Source organism: Amblyomma mixtum, chromosome 3 (genome assembly GCF_055824585.1).
Source record: "Amblyomma mixtum isolate Tamu chromosome 3, ASM5582458v1, whole genome shotgun sequence".
NCBI lineage: Eukaryota > Metazoa > Arthropoda > Arachnida > Ixodida > Ixodidae > Amblyomma > Amblyomma mixtum.
Genome location: NC_143014.1, coordinates 293,830,873 through 293,851,561, shown reverse-complemented (window position 1 = coordinate 293,851,561; position 20,689 = coordinate 293,830,873). Strand labels below are relative to the sequence as shown.

General features: G+C 45.9%; 1 protein-coding gene across 8 annotated transcripts in view; it reads left to right on the top strand.

Annotated features, from left to right (window-relative positions):
* LOC149355213 (condensin-2 complex subunit G2-like) overlaps positions 1-20,689 on the top strand; it is a 131,171-nt gene that overhangs the window by 60,990 nt on the left and 49,492 nt on the right. For 6 of the 8 annotated variants that reach the window (XM_089583710.1, XM_089583705.1, XM_089583704.1 and 3 more), the window contains 3 exons: positions 1,657-1,740; positions 5,610-5,762; positions 18,346-18,568. In XM_089583710.1, coding sequence (XP_089439836.1) covers positions 1,657-1,740; positions 5,610-5,762; positions 18,346-18,568 — 460 coding nt within the window. The remainder of the gene's footprint in view (positions 1-1,656; positions 1,741-5,609; positions 5,763-18,345; positions 18,569-20,689) is intronic. The other 2 variants (XM_089583706.1, XM_089583711.1) reach the window with 2 other exon arrangements.

Below are 20,689 nucleotides of genomic sequence, written 5' to 3'. Positions count from 1 at the left end.
CTTCGATTGTGGTTATTAGAAAATCAAGGCCAGGGTCCCATATACCAAATACCAGGGTCCCATATGCCGCATACCAATGCTTGGGATGAATAAGTGTTTTATAAAGTTGTAGTTAAAGGAATGAAGAAATGTTTGAGAAATTATGCTTCGGATAACTTAGTGAATGATTAGCATTGCTAGTAATAGAGTTGATGTGCTGTTCCCATCATAGCTTAGATGAGATGTCGACTCCCAATTGTAGGATGTTACCTGTTTCAGTGGAGAATTCTGTAGTTTATAAGAAAAGACCTGAGAGTTAGTTCGAGACACATGCATTACTTTACACTTGTCAGAGTTAAGTCATTTGCCAATCTTGACACCATGCAGTTCCTGAGTTAAGGTCTGATTGAGGAATGCCTCAATTATCAGGATTGGTTATTTTACGATAAATTACAGTCATCGGCAAAAGGGCCAAATGCGATTGAATTCTGGTGGGTAAGTCATTGATATAAATTAGAGTAAAAGAGCAAGAACGGTGCCTTATGGCCCGCCAGAATAGACAGGGGTATTGCTTGAGCCATTTTTATTAACCATTTACATATTAGGAGCGATTAGTAAGAACACTCCTCATCCATGCGAGAACATTAGGATCCAGGTAAAGGCTGTTTAATTAAAGAGCAGTAGACTGTGGGGTACCTTGTCAAAAGCCTTAGTAACTTCTGAAAATATACAGTCGACAACACCGCCCCAGTCCGGGACGCTCTGGAGAATGTGAGTGAAAGATGCCAGCTGTGTTTCACCTGAGTAATGCTTTCTGAAGCCATGGAAGAAGGAATGAGGAGGGATGATTTGATATTATATGCTCAAGAATATATATATATATATATATATATATATATATATATATATATATATATATATATATATATATATATAAACTTTGTTACATTCATAGGCTTGGTGATAGTTTAGTATGTTTGTCACCATTTTTGTGTACAGGGCCGGCAAAAAAAAATACACCAAAAGAACACGTCCACGTTACCCACGTATTCCCCTATGCATGCAGCCATCCTCACCAACGCTCCTGTCAAGGGCGCACAGCGCCAAGCGGGCCACCCCCACCAGAGATCCCGTCAAGATAAACACCCCGCAGTGTAATCGGCGCATAGCATCTTGGCTCGCTGCCTGCGCTTTGGGCCCAGTTCACGAATACAGACAGACAGAAAGTATGTTGGCGTGAGGAACCGTTGCGCTGTGGCGGCCACACAGGCTCTTCCCGCCTCCCTCTAGCAATTGCGACAATGATAATGCTCGGTGTGTAAGAGGGCACGCAATGCGATTTTGCCATGCCGGACCATTTGCAGCACTTAGGAAGAGTTCACGTTATTTGCTTCAGTTTTATTTTTTATCAGACTTTCAGGCAAGTTTGCGTAGTAAACACCTTCAGGACGACAAGAATTTTATCATTGTATTTGTTATTTCACTGATGATTGTATCATTATATATGGTTTATTTTCATAAAGGGGCAATGGAAAATTTATGTATATCTAAAAATTTTGATCGTTATAAGTGATATATCGTTATATCTGGTATTATTGTACTGGATTACACTGTAATTAATTGCCATGTGGCATAGGCTTTGCAGTACAGTAATCAATGCCCCCTCACATTTCACAGGAACGACAGTCACTTGCAAATGATTTGATCAACAAAAATGCTCTGGACCTGAACTCCCTTGAATCGAGAGTTCGAGTTAATCAGGTGAGAAGGGTAATTTGTGTGGTGGTACTGACAAAGCTTGTGTTCTTTTCTTTGTGTGAATTGTTTGGTACTATTTAAAGTGAATGTACTGCATAATGATTGCATGAAATACAATCTTTATGCAATATATAGGTTTATTTCTGTGCTGTAATGCTGTATTTGACTGCTCAAAAGGCTGTTAATGGTATCTACTTGCACTGTGACAGATTTGAGTGTCTCCTGTTGTCTTGTGATAGTGGTGAGTTTCATGAAATTGACAATGCACTGCCCCTGCGGCAGCGTGAACTAATCTGAGAAGGACTGGTGCATGTAGAACCAATTTGTTAGCTCCATTGCATGTGGTTCACCTACACATTAAGACATTGTTTTCAGAGTTTTGCTGCAGAATTAAGAGGGCTGCTCCATGGATGTTTTCGTATAACTGTGTAGATGAGCTATGAAGTGTTGCGCAAGTTTATTTTCTGCCGTCAATACACAGTGAAAACGGGAATAGCAACTTTCTTTGCTGTAGTGGAACACTTGCAGGACCATGACAGTGCCGTTAACATCAGCCATCGAGCTGTCAAAGATGGTTTCCTTAATGTAGAAGTGCCTGTGTGAATATGACGTGCTATTTGACAAAAAGCATCATTGGGCTAACATGACTAATGGGTACATTTCAAGTGCAAAGAAATTTATGCATGGTTATTTCTGTGATGACACGTCTTATTACGGCATGCATGTGGGTGCATGTGTGGTGATGTGGTGCTTCGTTATCCACTAAGTGAGGAGGGTGATGTGACTGCATTCCGATTCTGTTGCGTTCTTTTTTTTTGCACTTCGTTTTTTTCCCGTTCAGTCGCTAGCTGTAAGTAGAATCACTTATGATGACTTCCAAACGCAGAGTTAGAGCACTTCGGGACCAACGTTTTCTGCTCTTTTCGGAGCAACTGTATTCCAAACGCAGATCTGAGCCACGGATCGCGTCTTCCAATCGTAGATAGGGAGCGGTTGCCGAGCCGAGATTGCTCCGTGGAGCAGTTGGGACTGCTCTGCCGAAATCGGCGGAGTCGACCGGAAGTTTGCGTGCCGTTCTTTGTCAGTGGCGCTCCGTAGGAGACGATCAGCATCTCCCGCCAATATGGACTCAAAAGTGAATCGCGCACAGGCGCTCGCTCTGCTTGACAACAGCGAGTAGGAGAGCAGTAGCTTCGGGAGTAACCTTCACTGCCTTTACCTCTTGCAGCTACGCTCGAAAAGCAGACGACACGCACGCTAAAAGCGCGGGCAAGCGCAAGAAATGACGGGTACTTCCTCGAGCAGTTCGCGATCGCCACCTGCATGCTCTGGCCAGAGCAAGTGTACTCCAATCGCAATTTCAGGTCGCGCGCTCTACGCCAGATTCAGGCGCTCTGTCACAGAGCCTGCAGACCGCTCCGGGCCTGCGATTGGAATTCACCATTAGTCACATGAATAGAATCGGACGAATAGAATGGAATTATAGCGGCTTAACCTTCATTATGTGCCTTCCGTCTGCTGGTTACAAACAAAAGAGCACAAGGCGTGGTTAATTTCTTTGCAGAAAGGGCATGTAAGAAAAGGCTAGCTCATTGGTCTCACTTTCCACTTATACACAGGGTTAGAAATTTGTTGTATTCAGATTTAAAGTAGCACACGATTAACAAAATTGATGAGCAAAAAAAATGCAAAAGGGCACAAATTTATGAATTAACACTCAAGTGATAATGACTGGCAAACTTTTCTAATTTGTTTTCTGCACATGTAACATGGCACTTGCTGTGTCTTGCCTGCCTGTAATGACTAATTTGAAAAATTTTGCTTCTAATTTGGTCATTTGCCCACTGTACAAGGGTGCTTATTGCCGATTTCATACTTTGAAATTCTATCCAAAGCGAGTTGCCTGTCTAGTGCTCCACTTTCACACTTTATGGTTTCAAACACCAGAGAGTGATTTCTTCCTTATATCTTGCTTATTCCTTTACACAGTCGAGGGATGAGTGTACAGTGAAAGCTCGTTAATTCGAACCTCGATAATTCGAATTTTCGATAATTCGAACTACACTACTTGGTCCGGCCAAGCTCCATAGAGATCTGTGTATAAAAAAGCCCGTTAATTCGAAAGCGAGTCGGTTTCGCTACGGATAATTCGAACTACGCGCCGCCGTGTCTGGGCGGCTTGGCACACAGCATGTGCCCCCCCCCCCCCCCCCAAAAAAGCACCTCAGCTTAGATGCTGCGCACATCCTAAACGAGCACAGAAGATGAAACCAGATAAAACCGTGGAAGAGTGGGTATGAAGACTAAATGGCGCCATCACCGGGCGCAGCGGCCGGCGGCGCCGGAGGGTAGGGATTAGCGGCCGCGTTGGCGGCTGCCTACCCTCTTTTCCGCGCAACCTCCGGAACTCGCAACTAAATAGTCGTTAATTCGGGCCCTGGTAATTCGGAAATACGGATAAGTACTGTCGGTGCGGCCCCAACCAACGCCCATGAAAGGCTATGACTTAGGACGAGTGCTACAAATTACGTGCGAAAAACTTTTTTTTTCTTTGCGAGTGTTGTCCATGCTTCCACCCATCAGTCGCCAGCGGTCAGCTGCGATCATGACGCTGGCTTTTAGCATCATCGCTGCAAAAGGCGTTTGCTGCTATCGTGCGTTCCGATGATTGAGTGGCAGTAGATGGCATCCGCCCCAATCGCCCATGGAAGGATAAGGCGAACATACTGAAAACGAGGCTTGCGCAACCGGACAAGCGTTGGCACTCTGCCAAGTTCGCTTCCTTCCTTGCTATAAGCTAACGTCAAGTAAAGACACCCTGATGTTATTGCTGCGCAGCATCTTGGCGCGCCGCTAAGAAATGTGATGTGGACCGTGACAGCGCAAAACGGAGGGAAGTGTTAACGACTGACGCTTTTGTTTTTTTTAATAATGTGATGTGGACCGTGACAGCGCAAAACGGAGGGAAGTGTTAACGACTGACGCTTTTGTTTTTTTTAATTCTTGGGTAGAAATCGGGGGTGGGTGGGTTCATTCTGCGAGTGGGCTCGTTATGCAAGTAAATACTATATATATATACCCTCATGCAAATGGTTCTTGTCAGTTTTTTCGCGGCCATTCGATAATTCGAACATCGGATAATTCGAACTTTTTTCCCGGTCCCGTGAAGTTCGAATTAACGAGCTTTTACTGTATTTGGCTCACATGAGGCTGCCACTGTCAGTAGACAAGCGCGAGTTCATAGCGAAATTTTAAAACAAACATGCTTCTACTTAGGGCTAACCCTAGAAGCAGTTCGCTGTAGTACTGCCATGTTGGATCAATAGATCAATACAGGATCAATGGATCAACACAACGCAGAATCTTTTTCCTTGATATTTCTGAAATCGGGTAGGATTGCAGAACTGCTACATCTCTGGCAGAAAATTTATTCCTGCTCTTGTATTGCATTATTGTTGTGGTACTGCTGTTGAATTAGACAATTTTAGCTTAGGAAACCTATTTCTTATGCAGAGCAATGTGTGGCAGTTATCATATGTACTGTTTTTTCTGTTCTTAATTGCCATTTTATTCATTTGGCACTTACGTACATCATGATTGATTGTTCTGCAGTTAAATGTGAGATTTTTTTTCATTCTTCTCTTTTGTGGTAGTCGCAACAAGTTCTTCCTACCCAGCCATTCTTTTTCTTGTTGGTTGTGTTATGACATTTCTTGTGCTATGATTTATAATGATTAGAAATCAGCACAACGATGCTTTACAGTTAGGCCTATATTGCTTTTCTTCAATGAGACTCTCATTGCGCTTCATGTTGGCTACTGTCATGTACGTGCATTTGATTGAGAAGTGCTCTGATAAATGCTCTCTTCCAGGGACTTGCTTACATGGTCCGCAATCCAAAGGCTCACAACCTGCTGAAAGCCCTTATTGCAAAAAACAAAGATAATAGCCTGCAGGACACCCACTCTGTCCAGCTGTCCTATGTCTCCCTCTTGTTGGCAGCACACCGTGTACCAGAATTTAAGGTATGCTGCTGAACACTTCTTGGCGGCAATTATTGCGAAAACAAAACAATTGCAGTGCAGTTTGTCTCTTCGGGTTATAGGGTTCCGCTTGTGTATTTTTCGCAACATTTGCACGGTCATTTGCACATTTGCACAGTCGCAACATTTGCACCCTTCCGCTTAAGATAGGAAAACAAGATTGAATTCATTAGAAAATGAACTGTACCGTATTTACTCGCATAATTATCCCACTTTAAAAGAAAAAATTGACCCAAATTTAGGGGTGCAATCATTACGCAGGGGAAAATTTGTTCAAAAAATTTTTGAGCACTGAAAACGCAAACAAGTTGCAGGTCAGGCTACCCGTGTCACACGGGTGCGCTAGCCGCGGTTACGCCGCTTAACGTGGCTATCGCGAACCAAGCTTGGCTACCCCGGTTTACGTCATTAACCGAAAAGGTATTGTGCGAAAAACGCACGAGCTGGCCTGCTTCAGGAACATACTTTCTTCGCACTAAATCATGTTTGAAGAGCAATGCATCAAAATAGGCAGTGTGTATAGTGCCGTGCGATGCCGCTTTTATGCAGCCTTCGATCTCATGTGAAGGCGCAGCAACAGCGTACAACAGTAACATCTTGCGGTGGTCAAGCTACTCATTTTACCGCCGTTACTCCGAAAAATGTCCGGTCCCTGTCGCAGCGTTAAATTAGGTGACACATTTGCAACGCTCACAGCAGCGGATTCCGCGTGCTTACCGCAATGGTGCCGCCCGCGAGCGCAGTGGACGACGGAGCTCTGGTGTGCGACTCCCTAATCGTCGCTAGGCCTAAGTTGTTTCGTGTCGAAGCCACAGCGGACGGCGCTTTTGAATTGACCAACACTATATGAAATGGTCTACTTATGGCGCTGCCTTACTGACAACCTCATTGTCTGATGTAGAAAGAAAGATATATGATCGATTTCAGGGACGCCTTAGCAGCAGAGCTGGCGTGCAAGCAGATCTGGTCGGCAGCTGCTACGCAGCTATGAACTTAATACTAGTTTGTATCGCAGTTATTACTCCTAGCAGCAACTCGGTACAGGTTAGCGACCCTCAAGGAGGTCATTTTTGACAATCCCGTATCCCAGGGCTTATTATTTATGAGAACATGAAAGTTTAGCACGGTTTTCTGACGCTGGCGCCAAGTATTCACCGTAGAGATGATACCTTGGCGCAGGCGGCTTGCGAGCGGCGGGGCAATGTGTTCGGCTGTGGAGGCAGTGCTGCAACCGGACTCCACCATCGAATGGCACTCTTGACACTGCGTCAACTGCGCTGCAAGATATTTGCAAATGTCGCTTTGCTCTGGTTCATCGTGTCACTTCGTTCGTTGCATGGCAACCCAGAACAGTGGTGAGCCTTGTGACAACGCCGAACCGTGATTTTAGGTAACCGCAGTTAAGCTTGGTATCCGCGGTTAAGCATAACCGCGTTTGACTGCCCATGTGACTGCAGGCCAGCCAACAGGCGGCTGCCGCTGCAATGCTGACAGAGCAAGATGGTCATCTGCACATGCCATCTGTCAGACAGGTGGCAAGTACGATCATCGTCAGCTAGACTTGGCAGACAACAAATTGCAGCGGCAAGATCGGGGTGCGATTATTACGAGGGGAATAAAAAAAAATTGAATTTTGCCAACAAAATTCGGGGGTACGATCATTATGCGAGTGCAACCATTATGCGAGTAAATGCAGTATTTGCTTTTCAACTGTATGCATTGGTAATAGTAATTATTGTTGCCACGAGTGGAGTGAGCAGAAAACTGAGTGCATGAAACAGTACTTTTGTTCGGCCAGCCTGCTTGCGCCGCTATTTCAGGAAAAATACTGCACCAATAAGAGTGCTGCTTTTGTAGCGTTTAAATGGAATGTTAATCTTAGTAAATATAGTGGAGTTTTTGGCACCAATGGAGAGTTATTTACAACAGATGCCTTGCAAGAGGTAAAAAAATGACAAAAAAGTTGTGGATATTAAAGGCTCAATAGCTTCAGGTCTGACAAAACACTAGCTCATCTAGCACATTTGTGGACAAAAAAAATTGTTTGAAAATTTGTTTTGAGGAAAGGAAATGACACAGTAACGGTCTCAGATATCTCGGTGGACACCCGAGAAAAGGGAGGAAGGTAGGAGTGAAAGAAGGAAGAGGTGCCGTAGTGGAGGGCTCGGGAATAGTTTCTACCACCTGGGGATCTTTAATGTGCACTGTCATTGCACAGCACATAGGCACCCTTGGTGGACACCCGAGAGAAGGGAGGAAGGTAGGAGTGAAAGAAGGAAGTGGTACCGTAGTGGAGGGCTCCCGAATAGTTTCGACCACCTGGGGATCTTTAATGTGCACTGTCATTGCACAGCACATAGGTGCCTTTGGTGGACACCCGAGAGAAGGGAGGAAGGTAGGAGTGAAAGAAGGAAGAGGTGCCGTAGTGGAGGGCTCCCGAATAGTTTCGACCACCTGGGGATCTTTAATGTGCACTGTCATTGCACAGCACATAGGTGCCTTTGGTGGACACCCGAGAGAAGGGAGGAAGGTAGGAGTGAAAGAAGGAAGTGGTACCGTAGTGGAGGGCTCCCGAATAGTTTCGACCACCTGGGGATCTTTAATGTGCACTGTCATTGCACAGCACATAGGTGCCTTTGGTGGACACCCGAGAGAAGGGAGGAAGGTAGGAGTGAAAGAAGGAAGAAGAAAGAAGAAGAAAGAAGAAAGAAAGTATTTATTTCGCATAAAACATGAAATACAAACAGACAATTTCAGGGACCCAACAAAATTTGTTTAAGGGTCCCGACCACTATAAGCTATTACATATGACGTAGACGACAGCAACAAAAAACACAACTATATGACAATAAGCATGTTACAGCAGTAGGCACTGGATACTAGTGACAATATCAAATAAACATGTTATAATTAGAAAAGAAAAACACAAACCACAGCACTAAAGAATGTAGACTAGGTTGAATTTAGTAGAAAATGTTTTAATTGTTTCTGAAAGGCATGAAGTGTAGGTGAAATTTGAACGTTATATTCAAGACTATTCCACAGATAAGGACCCGTAAATTGCAACGTTTGTCGACCATAATTTGTATGTATTGTAGGAAGCAAGAGCCGATGTCTTGTAGTAGACGTGTTCGTGCGTAGTGAGTGACGAAGACATACTGGAGTTAAATTGAGTGTGTTGTGAATTATCTGATAAATTAAGGAAGCGGTATTATAAGTTACTAGGTCATATACATTTAGGATACCAAGAACGGCAAATAATTCATCCGGATGAGTATGCTGAATGTTTTGCGCGACAATTCGAAGAGCTCTTTTTTGAAAAGCATATAAGGGGGCGATGTGAGATGAATATGTGCATCCCCAAACAGACACACAGTAATTAATATGTGAATGGACAAAGGCGTAATAAAGGTTAACAAGCACATCAACGGGGAAAAAATTTCGGCATTTGGAAAGTGCATGCAGGCCGTATGAGGCTTTCTTAATTACTGAACGGATGTGTAAATCAAACTTGAGATAACTATCTATCACAATACCCAAAAATTTTGTGTTGGTAGCATGCTGAATAGGCCGGTTATTGTAAATTACATCTGTATGCTGAGACACAATTCTGCCAGAGTGAAAAAGGATAAAAACGGTTTTATTAGGATTAAGGTTGACTGCATTCGCCATGCACCATTTATGTGCATTTTGTAATTCTTTATTTACTTTTCTAATCAGGGAACTTTCATCGCGATCTGATAATACTAGAGTCGTATCATCGGCATATAATACAGTTTGGGCATAAGTTAATTGGGAAGGCAAGTCATTGATATAAAGCAAAAAAAACAAAGGTCCCAACACGGAGCCTTGGGGAACCCCGATATTAATCACCTTTGCAGTCGACTGTGAATTTCCGAAGAAAACAACTTGATGGCGGTCCTTTAGGTAACTTTCAATGAGTGTTAGGGGTGTGCCGTTGACGCCGTAACCAATTAACTTTTCTTTAAGAATGCTGTGGTTTAGAGAATCAAAGGCTTTGGCGAAGTCGATAAATATGCCTGCTGCTAGGGAACCCGAATCAATAAACTTCCTAACTATGTCAACAAAGGTCGAAACGGCAGTTGTGGAATATCCTTTTCTGAACCCAAATTGGTAGGGTGACAGAATACTGTGTTTTTCTAGGTAGCTGTTAATTCTTGCTGCTAACAGTTTTTCAGCGACCTTGCTGAAAAACGGTAATATTGATATCGGCCTGTAATTCTGGATGTTATCTTTTTCTTTTGACTTGTATAATGGAAGAACTTTTGCTACTTTCATTTTTGCCGGAAAAACGCCTGTCGAGAAAATTAAATTGACAATATGGGCTAGCACTGGAGATATTATTTCTATCACCAATTTAGCACTTTGGGCTGAATTGTTATCAATGCCACAAGAAGTATTACGCATGCCAGTTATTGCTGACTTTACCTCATCACCATCTGTAGGAAAAAGATAAAATGAGCCAGTTGGTCGGACGAGGCATGTGGCACAGGGTTCGGTTGGATTTATATTTTCTATTGACGAAAAGTAATCGCTAAAAGCTGCACAGATATCCTCTGGTGACGTATGTGTTGTGCCATTATATGCTACTTTATCAGGCGATTGTTGCTTTCTTTCTCTGCCAAGGTATTTGTTCACGATACTCCAGTTTTTCTTTGAATCCTTTCCATTAAAACGGACCTGATCACTGAAGTAGGCTTTTTTTGCAGCAAAGAGCACATTGTTTAAAATTCTTGAGTACTCTGAATACTGGCGTCTTAATGATGCATTAAAGGGTTGTTTTTTTAGTTTTCTATACATATTGTATTTCTTTTTAATGCAAAGTAAGACCGAGTTCGATACCCAAGGATTTCGTGGGGTTTTGTGCTTAGCAGTAACAGAGTAAGAGGTGGTCGCAGACGTCATTGCTTCTGTGTAAAGTTGAACAAATTGGTTATAGCTGTCATTAGCGCAGCTAGATGAATATACAGACGACCAGTCAGTAGCACATACATTATTTACAAACCGCGAGTGATTAAAAAATCTCCGATTATAATGCTTATTAGAAATTTTCAAATAGTTTGACATTGTAAACAGCACAGGATAATGATCAGTAATGTCGGCCTCTATAACGAAGAGGTACAGTAGTGGGGGGCTCCCAAATAGTTTCTACCACCTGGGGATCTTTAATGTGCACTGTCATTGCACAGCACATAGGCACCCTTGGTGGACACCCGAGAGAAGGGAGGAAGGTAGGAGTGAAAGAAGGAAGTGGTACCGTAGTGGAGGGCTCCCGAATAGTTTCTACCACCTGGGGATCTTTAATGTGCACTGTCATTGCGCAGCACATAGGCACCCTTGGTGGACACCCGAGAGAAGGGAGGAAGGTAGGAGTGAAAGAAGGAAGAGGTACAGTAGTGGAGGGCTCCCGAATAGTTTCTACCACCTGGGGATCAATAATGTGCACTGTCATTGCACAGCACATAGGCACCCTTGGTGGACACCCGAGAGAAGGGAGGAAGGTAGGAGTGAAAGAAGGAAGAGGTACAGTAGTGGAGAGCTCCCGAATAGTTTCTACCACCTGGGGATCTTTAATGTGCACTGTCATTGCGCAGCACATAGGCACCCTTGGTGGACACCCGAGAGAAGGGAGGAAGGTAGGAGTGAAAGAAGGAAGAGGTACAGTAGTGGAGGGCTCGGGAATAGTTTTCGTCCACCTGGGGATCTTTAATGTGCACTGTCATTGCACAGCACATAGGTGCCTTTGGTGGACACCCGAGAGAAGGGAGGAAGGTAGGAGTGAAAGAAAGAAGAGGTACAGTAGTGGAGGGCTCCCGAATAGTTTCTACCACCTGGGGATCAATAATGTGCACTGTCATTGCACAGCACATAGGCACCCTTGGTGGACACCCGAGAGAAGGGAGGAAGGTAGGAGTGAAAGAAGGAAGAGGTACAGTAGTGGTGGGCTCCCGAATAGTTTCTACCACCTGGGGATCTTTAATGTGCACTGTCATTGCACAGCACATAGGCACCCTTGGTGGACACCCGAGAGAAGGGAGGAAGGTAGGAGTGAAAGAAGGAAGAGGTACAGTAGTGGAGGGCTCCCGAATAGTTTCTACCACCTGGGGATCTTTAATGTGCACTGTCATTGCACAGCACATAGGTGCCTTTGGTGGACACCCGAGAGAAGGGAGGAAGGTAGGAGGGAAAGAAGGAAGAGGTGCCGTAGTGGAGGGCTCAGGAATAGTTTCTACCACCTGGGGATCTTTAATGTGCACTGTCATTGCACAGCACATAGGCACCCTTGGTGGACACCCGAGAGAAGGGAGGAAGGTAGGAGTGAAAGAAGGAAGAGGTACAGTAGTGGAGGGCTCCCGAATAGTTTCTACCACCTGGGGATCTTTAATGTGCACTGTCATTGCACAGCACATAGGCACCCTTGGTGGACACCCGAGAGAAGGGAGGAAGGTAGGAGTGAAAGAAGGAAGAGGTACAGTAGTGGAGGGCTCGGGAATAGTTTTCGACCGCCTGGGGATCTTTAATGTGCACTGTCATTGCACAGCACATAGGCACCCTTGGTGGACACGCGAGAGAAGGGAGGAAGGTAGGAGTGAAAGAAGGAAGAGGTACAGTAGTGGAGGGCTCCCGAATAGTTTCTACCACCTGGGGATCTTTAATGTGCACTGTCATTGCACAGCACATAGGCGCCTTTGGTGGACACCCGAGAAGGGAGGAAGGTAGGAGTGAAAGAAGGAAGAGGTACAGTAGTGGAGGGCTCCCGAATAGTTTCTACCACCTGGGGATCTTTAATGTGCACTGTCATTGCACACCACATAGGCGCCTTTGGTGGACACCCGAGAGAAGGGAGGAAGGTAGGAGTGAAAGAAGGAAGAGGTGCCGTAGTGGAGGGCTCGGGAATAGTTTCTACCACCTGGGGATCTTTAATGTGCACTGTCATTGCACAGCACATAGGCACCCTTGGTGGACACCCGAGAGAAGGGAGGAAGGTAGGAGTGAAAGAAGGAAGTGGTACCGTAGTGGAGGGCTCCCGAATAGTTTCGACCACCTGGGGATCTTTAATGTGCACTGTCATTGCACAGCACATAGGTGCCTTTGGTGGACACGCGAGAGAAGGGAGGAAGGTAGGAGTGAAAGAAGGAAGAGGTACAGTAGTGGAGGGCTCCCGAATAGTTTCTACCTCCTGGGGATCTTTAATGTGCACTGTCATTGCACAGCACATAGGCGCCTTTGGTGGACACCCGAGAGAAGGGAGGACGGTAGGAGTGAAAGAAGGAAGAGGTGCCGTAGTGGAGGGCTCGGGAATAGTTTCTACCACCTGGGGATCTTTAATGTGCACTGTCAGTGCACAGCACATAGGTGCCTTTGGTGGACACCCGAGAGAAGGGAGGAAGGTAGGAGTGAAAGAAGGAAGAGGTACAGTAGTGGAGGGCTCCCGAATAGTTTCTACCACCTGGGGATCTTTAATGTGCACTGTCATTGCACAGCACATAGGCACCCTTGGTGGACACCCGAGAGAAGGGAGGAAGGTAGGAGTGAAAGAAGGAAGAGGTACAGTAGTGGAGGGCTCCTGAATAGTTTCTACCACCTGGGGATCGTTAATGTGCACTGTCATTGCACAGCACATAGGCACCCTTGGTGGACACCCGAGAGAAGGGAGGAAGGTAGGAGTGAAAGAAGGAAGAGGTACAGTAGTGGAGGGCTCCCGAATAGTTTCTACCACCTCGGGATCTTTAATGTGCACTGTCATTGCACAGCACATAGGTGCCTTTGGTGGACACCCGAGAGAAGGAAGGAAGGTAGGAGTGAAAGAAGGAAGAGGTGCCGTAGTGGAGGGCTCCCGAATAGTTTCTACCACCTGGGGATCTTTAATGTGCACTGTCATTGCACAGCACATAGGCACCCTTGGTGGACACCCTAGAGAAGGGAGGAAGGTAGGAGTGAAAGAAGGAAGAGGTACAGTAGTGGAGGGCTCCCGAATAGTTTCTACCACCTGGGGATCTTTAATGTGCACTGTAATTGCACAGCACATAGGCGCCTTTGGTGGACACCCGAGAGAAGGGAGGAAGGTAGGAGTGACAGAAGGAAGAGGTACAGTAGTGGAGGGCTCCCGAATAGTTTCTACCACCTGGGGATCTTTAATGTGCACTGTCATTGCACAGCACATAGGCGCCTTTGGTGGACACCCGAGAGAAGGGAGGAAGGTAGGAGTGAAAGAAGGAAGAGGTGCCGTAGTGGAGGGCTCGGGAATAGTTTCTACCACCTGGGGATCTTTAATGTGCACTGTCATTGCACAGCACATAGGCACCCTTGGTGGACACCCGAGAGAAGGGAGGAAGGTAGGAGTGAAAGAAGGAAGTGGTACCATAGTGGAGGGCTCCCGAATAGTTTCGACCACCTGGGGATCTTTAATGTGCACTGTCATTGCACAGCACATAGGTGCCTTTGGTGGATACCCAAGAGAAGGGAGGAAGGTAGGAGTGAAAGAAGGAAGAGGTACAGTAGTGGAGGGCTCCCGAATAGTTTCTACCACCTGGGGATCTTTAATGTGCACTGTCATTGCACAGCACATAGGCACCCTTGGTGGACACCCGAGAGAAGGGAGGAAGGTAGGAGTGAAAGAAGGAAGAGGTACAGTAGTGGAGGGCTCCCGAATAGTTTCTACCACCTGGGGATCTTTAATGTGCACTGTCATTGCACAGCACATAGGCGCCCTTGGTGGACACCCTAGAGAAGGGAGGAAGGTAGGAAGAGGTACAGTAGTGGAGGGCTCCCGAATAGTTTCTACCACCTGGGGATCTTTAATGTGCACTGTCATTGCACAGCACATAGGTGCCTTTGGTGGACACCCAAGAGAAGGGAGGAAGGTAGGAGTGAAAGAAGGAAGAGGTGCCGTAGTGGAGGGCTCGGGAATAGTTTCTACCACCTGGGGATCTTTAATGTGCACTGTCATTGCACAGCACATAGGCACCCTTGGTGGACACCCGAGAGAAGGGAGGAAGGTAGGAGTGAAAGAAGGAAGAGGTACAGTAGTGGAGGGCTCCCGAATAGTTTCTACCACCTGGGGATCTTTAATGTGCACTGTCATTGCACAGCACAGGCACCCTTGGTGGACACCCGAGAGAAGGGAGGAAGGTAGGAGTGAAAGAAGGAAGAGGTACAGTAGTGGAGGGCTCCCGAATAGTTTCTACCACCTGGGGATCTTTAATGTGCACTGTCATTGCACAGCACATAGGCACCCTTGGTGGACACCCGAGAGAAGGGAGGAAGGTAGGAGTGAAAGAAGGAAGAGGTACAGTAGTGGAGGGCTCCCGAATAGTTTCTACCACCTGGGGATCTTTAATGTGCACTGTCATTGCACAGCACATAGGCACCCTTGGTGGACACCCGAGAGAAGGGAGGAAGGTAGGAGTGAAAGAAGGAAGAGGTACAGTAGTGGAGGGCTCCCGAATAGTTTCTACCACCTGGGGATCTTTAATGTGCACTGTCATTGCACAGCACATAGGCACCCTTGGTGTTTCACCTCTATCAAAACGTGGCGCCATGGCCAGGTTCGAACTTGGGTACTCCGGATCAGCAGACGCAGACGAGTGCCTTTACCAGTGAGCCACTGCAGCGGTTATTATGGATCATGCATATTTTGTCAAGTGTGCAAAATTTCTTTGAGTTACCCTTAGTAGATTTTTTGTTTTTGTTGCTCATTGTTGCCCATCATCACGGAAACACTGCCCGCAGAAGTCTTTGCACTCAATTTAAACACTGCCGAAGCAGCCCTTTTATGCGTAATGTGATGCAAGCAGGCAAGTAGAACAAAAGTATTGTTTTATGCACTTGGTTTTTTGCTCTCTCCAATCATGTCAGAAATAAATGTGGTTACCAAGACATGCTGTTAAAAGCAACCACATTTATCTTTCTAATGAGTTAAAACTTGTGTTTGTCTTAAGCAGGAAGGTCACAGAGATTGCACAATCATTGTGAAAAATTTCCTCTTGCCCTATCAGCATGGGACCTCAGCCCTAAACAGTGGAAGGCTGTGTTTACTGCGCACATATTTTTGCTGTCTTCAAATAAGTTGAAAATCTGGATAATTTGGGCCACAGACCTGTGTAAGGCCATGGTGCCGAGTGCTCATTAATTAAAACACTGCTGTGATGGCACTAGTTAATTTGGATGGGCTCCCAGAGAGGGGGCCTCCTTGAGGTGCATCCGGAACGGCAGTCTTCCAAATCATCATCATCAGCCTACCTACACCCACCGCATGGCAAAGGCCTCTTCCATATCATAACCCTGTCCCAGATGTGGGCACCTTTTTTCGAGGGCCAGGGATTATCTGGTGGGCTAAGTACTGCACCAGGGCGGCCAAATCCTCTTCTGGTGAGGGAGTGCATTGTTGGCTCTGGTCGCTGGGATTAGGCCACACCCCAGGCTTCCAAATAGCCCTCCTCAAACCTGATTTGTAGGATGTAGTGTTTCCCGTGCATGTTTGACATGCACAAGAAATCAAGCATTGGAAGGCCTCCATCATTGAACCAAAAATATTCCGGCTGCACAGTTAAGTTTTCTGACCTTTGCCACCAATCCAGGGTGACTGCAGTTATCAGCTGCTCATCAGCCATGCTGCTGAGCACGGCTTGTGTCCTTTCAGACGCTAATTGCTTTGCCACAGACATGTTTCTCGTGCTCCTATCTATGTGGTTTTTCTAACATGCAATAAATGCACGCTTGTATTGATACGAGGAGGCTCCATCTCTAAGGCATTGCTCTGTGGAAGATGCCGTTAAAGACCTTATCATTCCGGAACAGTTCTGCTTCGACATTCCTGGTGGTGCTTACATAATAAAGCATTTAGAGGAGCTGCAGAAAATGGTTGTTGCGGTGCGGCTTGTCTTAAAAGGGGGCGACTATGCCCAGTTTTTTTACAAAATAAATTTGCAGTGATGCAAATGGTTTTTCTTTTGGGGGGGGGGGGGGATGATGATGGGGGGAGCCCTTCAGTTCACTGCGTCTTTTTTTTCTGTCTCTTGAGATCCAGATCGTTGAGGTTTTTGTTGTTTAAAATTGAAAGCTGTTTTGTTAATATAGGCAAACCTTGTTATAAGGGAGTACGATGCCAAGTGAAAGTGCTTTTGCATGTCCAGTATTTGTCTTTAAAGTACGCACATGAAGACCAGAAGCAAATATGAACCTAGGACCAAGTGTAAGGAGATAGCGCCACCTAGCGTCGTTTGTGAGGAGAAGAAGAAAAAGCACGAGGAGCGCATGCGGAGGGGAACGCCGGGACAGGTAGAAGAGGATTACGTGGCAGAGAAGAGAAGAGCGCGGTGGGCGACGGACGTGGACGAATTCTGCTGGCTCCCCGAGTTCCGGGCTTGGGCCTTAGCCGCAGATGTCCGGGCCACCAGACCTGGACATCCATCGTCGAGAGCCTCAACCACCAGGCCCAGGCGCCACTCTTCTCCGTCCATCCGTCAGCTGCTCCACACAGGCCGCCTCTGGCGCCTACGTGACCTTTCTGGGATACCAGACCTGGGAACCGTGCCGGGAGCCCACCGACGCTGACGCTGCGGTAGCGTTGAAGGCCAACGGAGAAATGCCGGCAACAGTGCATCGACACTGGAACGCCAAGAGACTCCTTGACTGCCCGACACCCAGCCAGTCCTCCCCGCTCGATGCTCGTATGAGAGACAAGTAGTGTGACTTTCCTCTTTGACTTTCTTTTTCCTGTATTTTTCGTAAGAACTTTGTTCTGTTCCCCCGTGTGTTGTTGCGTTGCTCTCTTGTTCCTTTCCTTTTTTCACGCCCATACTGAAATTGGTTCCCTTTCCTATAAAAGCCGCCTCGTTTATTGTTTGTACCTGTGTGTTTGTGTAAAATACAACCTGCAATCTCCCACAATCCTCACACCAAGCTAAGGGTGCTCAAATATGGACATGAAGAGCAGAAGTTCACTAGTTGTTAACATGGCACCTGTCATAAACACATGAAACCTTGCCTTTCATGTAACCTTGCCCCTAAAATCGTAAAATAAAAAGTTTAGTTAATTTTAGTTAATTAATTGTAGAGTTATGAGATCGACCACATACATGACTTCTGCTTTGCTGTGAATCCACCTTCACAGACTGCACAGATGTATCTCTCATGGTTATTAAATTAAATATCTGTAAACATTAAAGAAACTCACCCTGTATACAACCACGTGGGTGCACAGCACCACCTGTGGTTTAGCAGGCCAACTCGTCGATTGGGATGGAGTAGGAACATGTAGTATTGTGTATGTGGAGCATGCTCGGAACTTCAGTCGGGATGGAAAGTGCCCGTGTGACAGCAGTACTGGCTCAAGACAACAACAGCCTGTGAGCTGTCGGTGTAGATGATGTGCCATAATTTGTGTAAGCACAAATGAGCATGGCAAGGTTTTTTTTTTCCTGTTCCTGCACTTTATAAATGATTGGAGGCTCACTAACAATGTTCTGTACAGTTTCTTTTATATTACACAGGGACAATCAGCATTCACTGCAGCGCCCGTGTTTGTCTTTGTGTGTTGCAGTTCTGGGACGTGGCCCCTCCGAACGACCTGTTGCCACTGATGGTTGAGAGCAGGCCAAATCTGTCCTTGGCGGTGGCAAAACTTTTGCGGGACAGTTACTTCAACCCCTCAGCTAGCAAGCGGCAGAATCTGGACCGCTGCTTGCTGCTGCACTCTCTCAACCCTGGAGCATTCCGCGTTTTCTACAGCCATCTGACAGACATCGCTCCCCTACTGCCCATCAGTGAGAACTGCTTTTACTCTGCTCTTTGTGATCATTTGGTACTGCTGAACATTGACAGATATTTGACAGCCTCATGACTAAATTACAATTACCTTGTATATATTCATCAAGCTCCATGCTTGTTAATCTTAAAAAGATTGACATGAACATGGCTTTGGTCCACATGCGGTTGTACATGAACTGATCCCGTATACGTGAAATTTGGACATACCCGAGTTCTTGTTTATATAGAATGATCAGAACATTCAGTTAAAAGATAACTATAGCACTATTCGCATTTATCGAAGTCCCATTCAGTGGAACACTCGATATATCGAATTGTGTGGCATGCGATACTAGTGAGGTTCCTCCTAATTTAGACCTCTTATGGTAAGTGGTGGCCGGTCCAGAAGCACCCTCCACTGCGGCTTCGATGCGAGAAGTGAGCTAGGGCTGACAATACCCAGCGGTCATTGCGTTGCCAGTATGTCAGCGGGTGGCGTGTCGCTGCAGGAAGCACGCTGCCTGCATGGCTGCACTATTTGCATGCTTTTAGGTGACATATAAGCTCATCTGCTGCCAATTTGAATTTGTCAACTATCAACCCCCTTCTGGTTTGATATATGTGGTATTGATTAACTTACGAAGTGGTGGTGGGGGAGTAAGAAGTCAAAGCTAAGGGTTATTATCCAAGTCATGCCGAATTTATTACTAGCATATTTTATAAATTCGCTGCCACTGCAGTGTCTGGGCTCAAAATTTTCTTGCGGTTGAAATAATTCAGTCCTTCATAATTCAGTAATTTTATTTTACATGAGTGCCCATTATAAGAAAGCATTATTGCTTTGGGGGGAGGGCAAACAAGCAAACAAGCACCGAAGTACAGTGCAAACATCACCACAAAGTACAAAAATGACCGCACTTTTTTGTACGCAATATAAATTAACTGAAAAGTCAAAATAATAAAGTTAACGTCACACATCTACACCAACCAGTACTAAACATTTGGCAAATATGCACTGTTCGTAAAAAAAAATTCACAGGGCACTTAAGGCTGCTCATGTTCTGTGAAGGCAAAAGCATTAGTGCTTTATCGTCAGCGTTTGGCCTTGACGCAGGTTGCGCACTGAGAAATAGAAAGAAGGCACGCCTCCGAATGCTGATTGCTGAAAGAGATAGGCAGTACTTATTAATTAATTGTGCCGTGTAATTAGTTGGATTGTGATATACCTTATGAAAGAACACAGGACAAGATATTTCACGTGCATTCTTTAATGGAAGAAGGTAAAACTTGCTTTTCAGTGATGCTTGAGCCAAGTGAATATTGCCCCGAGACAAACAATGCAGCCTTATTTTAAAGTGATCGTAGTTACTCGATGGGGACTCCATATGCTGGAGCAATGCGTATTCTAATTTAGATTAAACAATAAAGTAAAAGTAAGAAGCTTGGCGTTCTTGTAGGTACTGAATGAATTCAAGTGAGGTGCTGGTGCTAGTTAGTATACTTTTAATGTGAACAGTACACAGTAGGTCAGGTGTTAGACACCCAAGTACTTGTAAGACTCTACAGATTCTATCACTTCGCTGTTGTGCACGTACCGTAAAAACCCGTGTATAATACGAACCCGAATATAATACGAGGTGAAGTTTTAGAGACGTGAAATGGGAAAAAAAAGTATTACCCACCTATAATACGAGTGAGGAAAGATTAGAGAACACATTTATTCAAATTACATCCCGCGCTTCACTTCAATCACTTTCTTCTTGAGCAGCGCTTTCTTTGGACATTTCTTTGGAGATGTCCTCGCAGGGGGAGGGATCTTGAAGTAGCGCTGCCGCCGCAACAACAGCTCGCGGAGGGGAAGCCTCGGTGCACTGGGATAGTGTGCAAGCACCGGTCTGGGGGGGAAGCCACGATGCACTGGGATGGTGTGCAAGCATCGGGCAGGGGGGATGGCAGGCTCCTAGATCATGTGGCTGGGAGGAGCCGGAGGTCTAGAAGGGTCCAGGTCCAGGGGCTGCAGGTCCAGGAGGCCGCAGGCCTCTGGCTGTAGGTCCAGGCTCCTCGGGCTAGAGGAGGATGTCAAGGCCGGTCTCCTTGATGCAGGCCAGCAGGAGCCGGCAGGCGGATAGGAGGTTCCG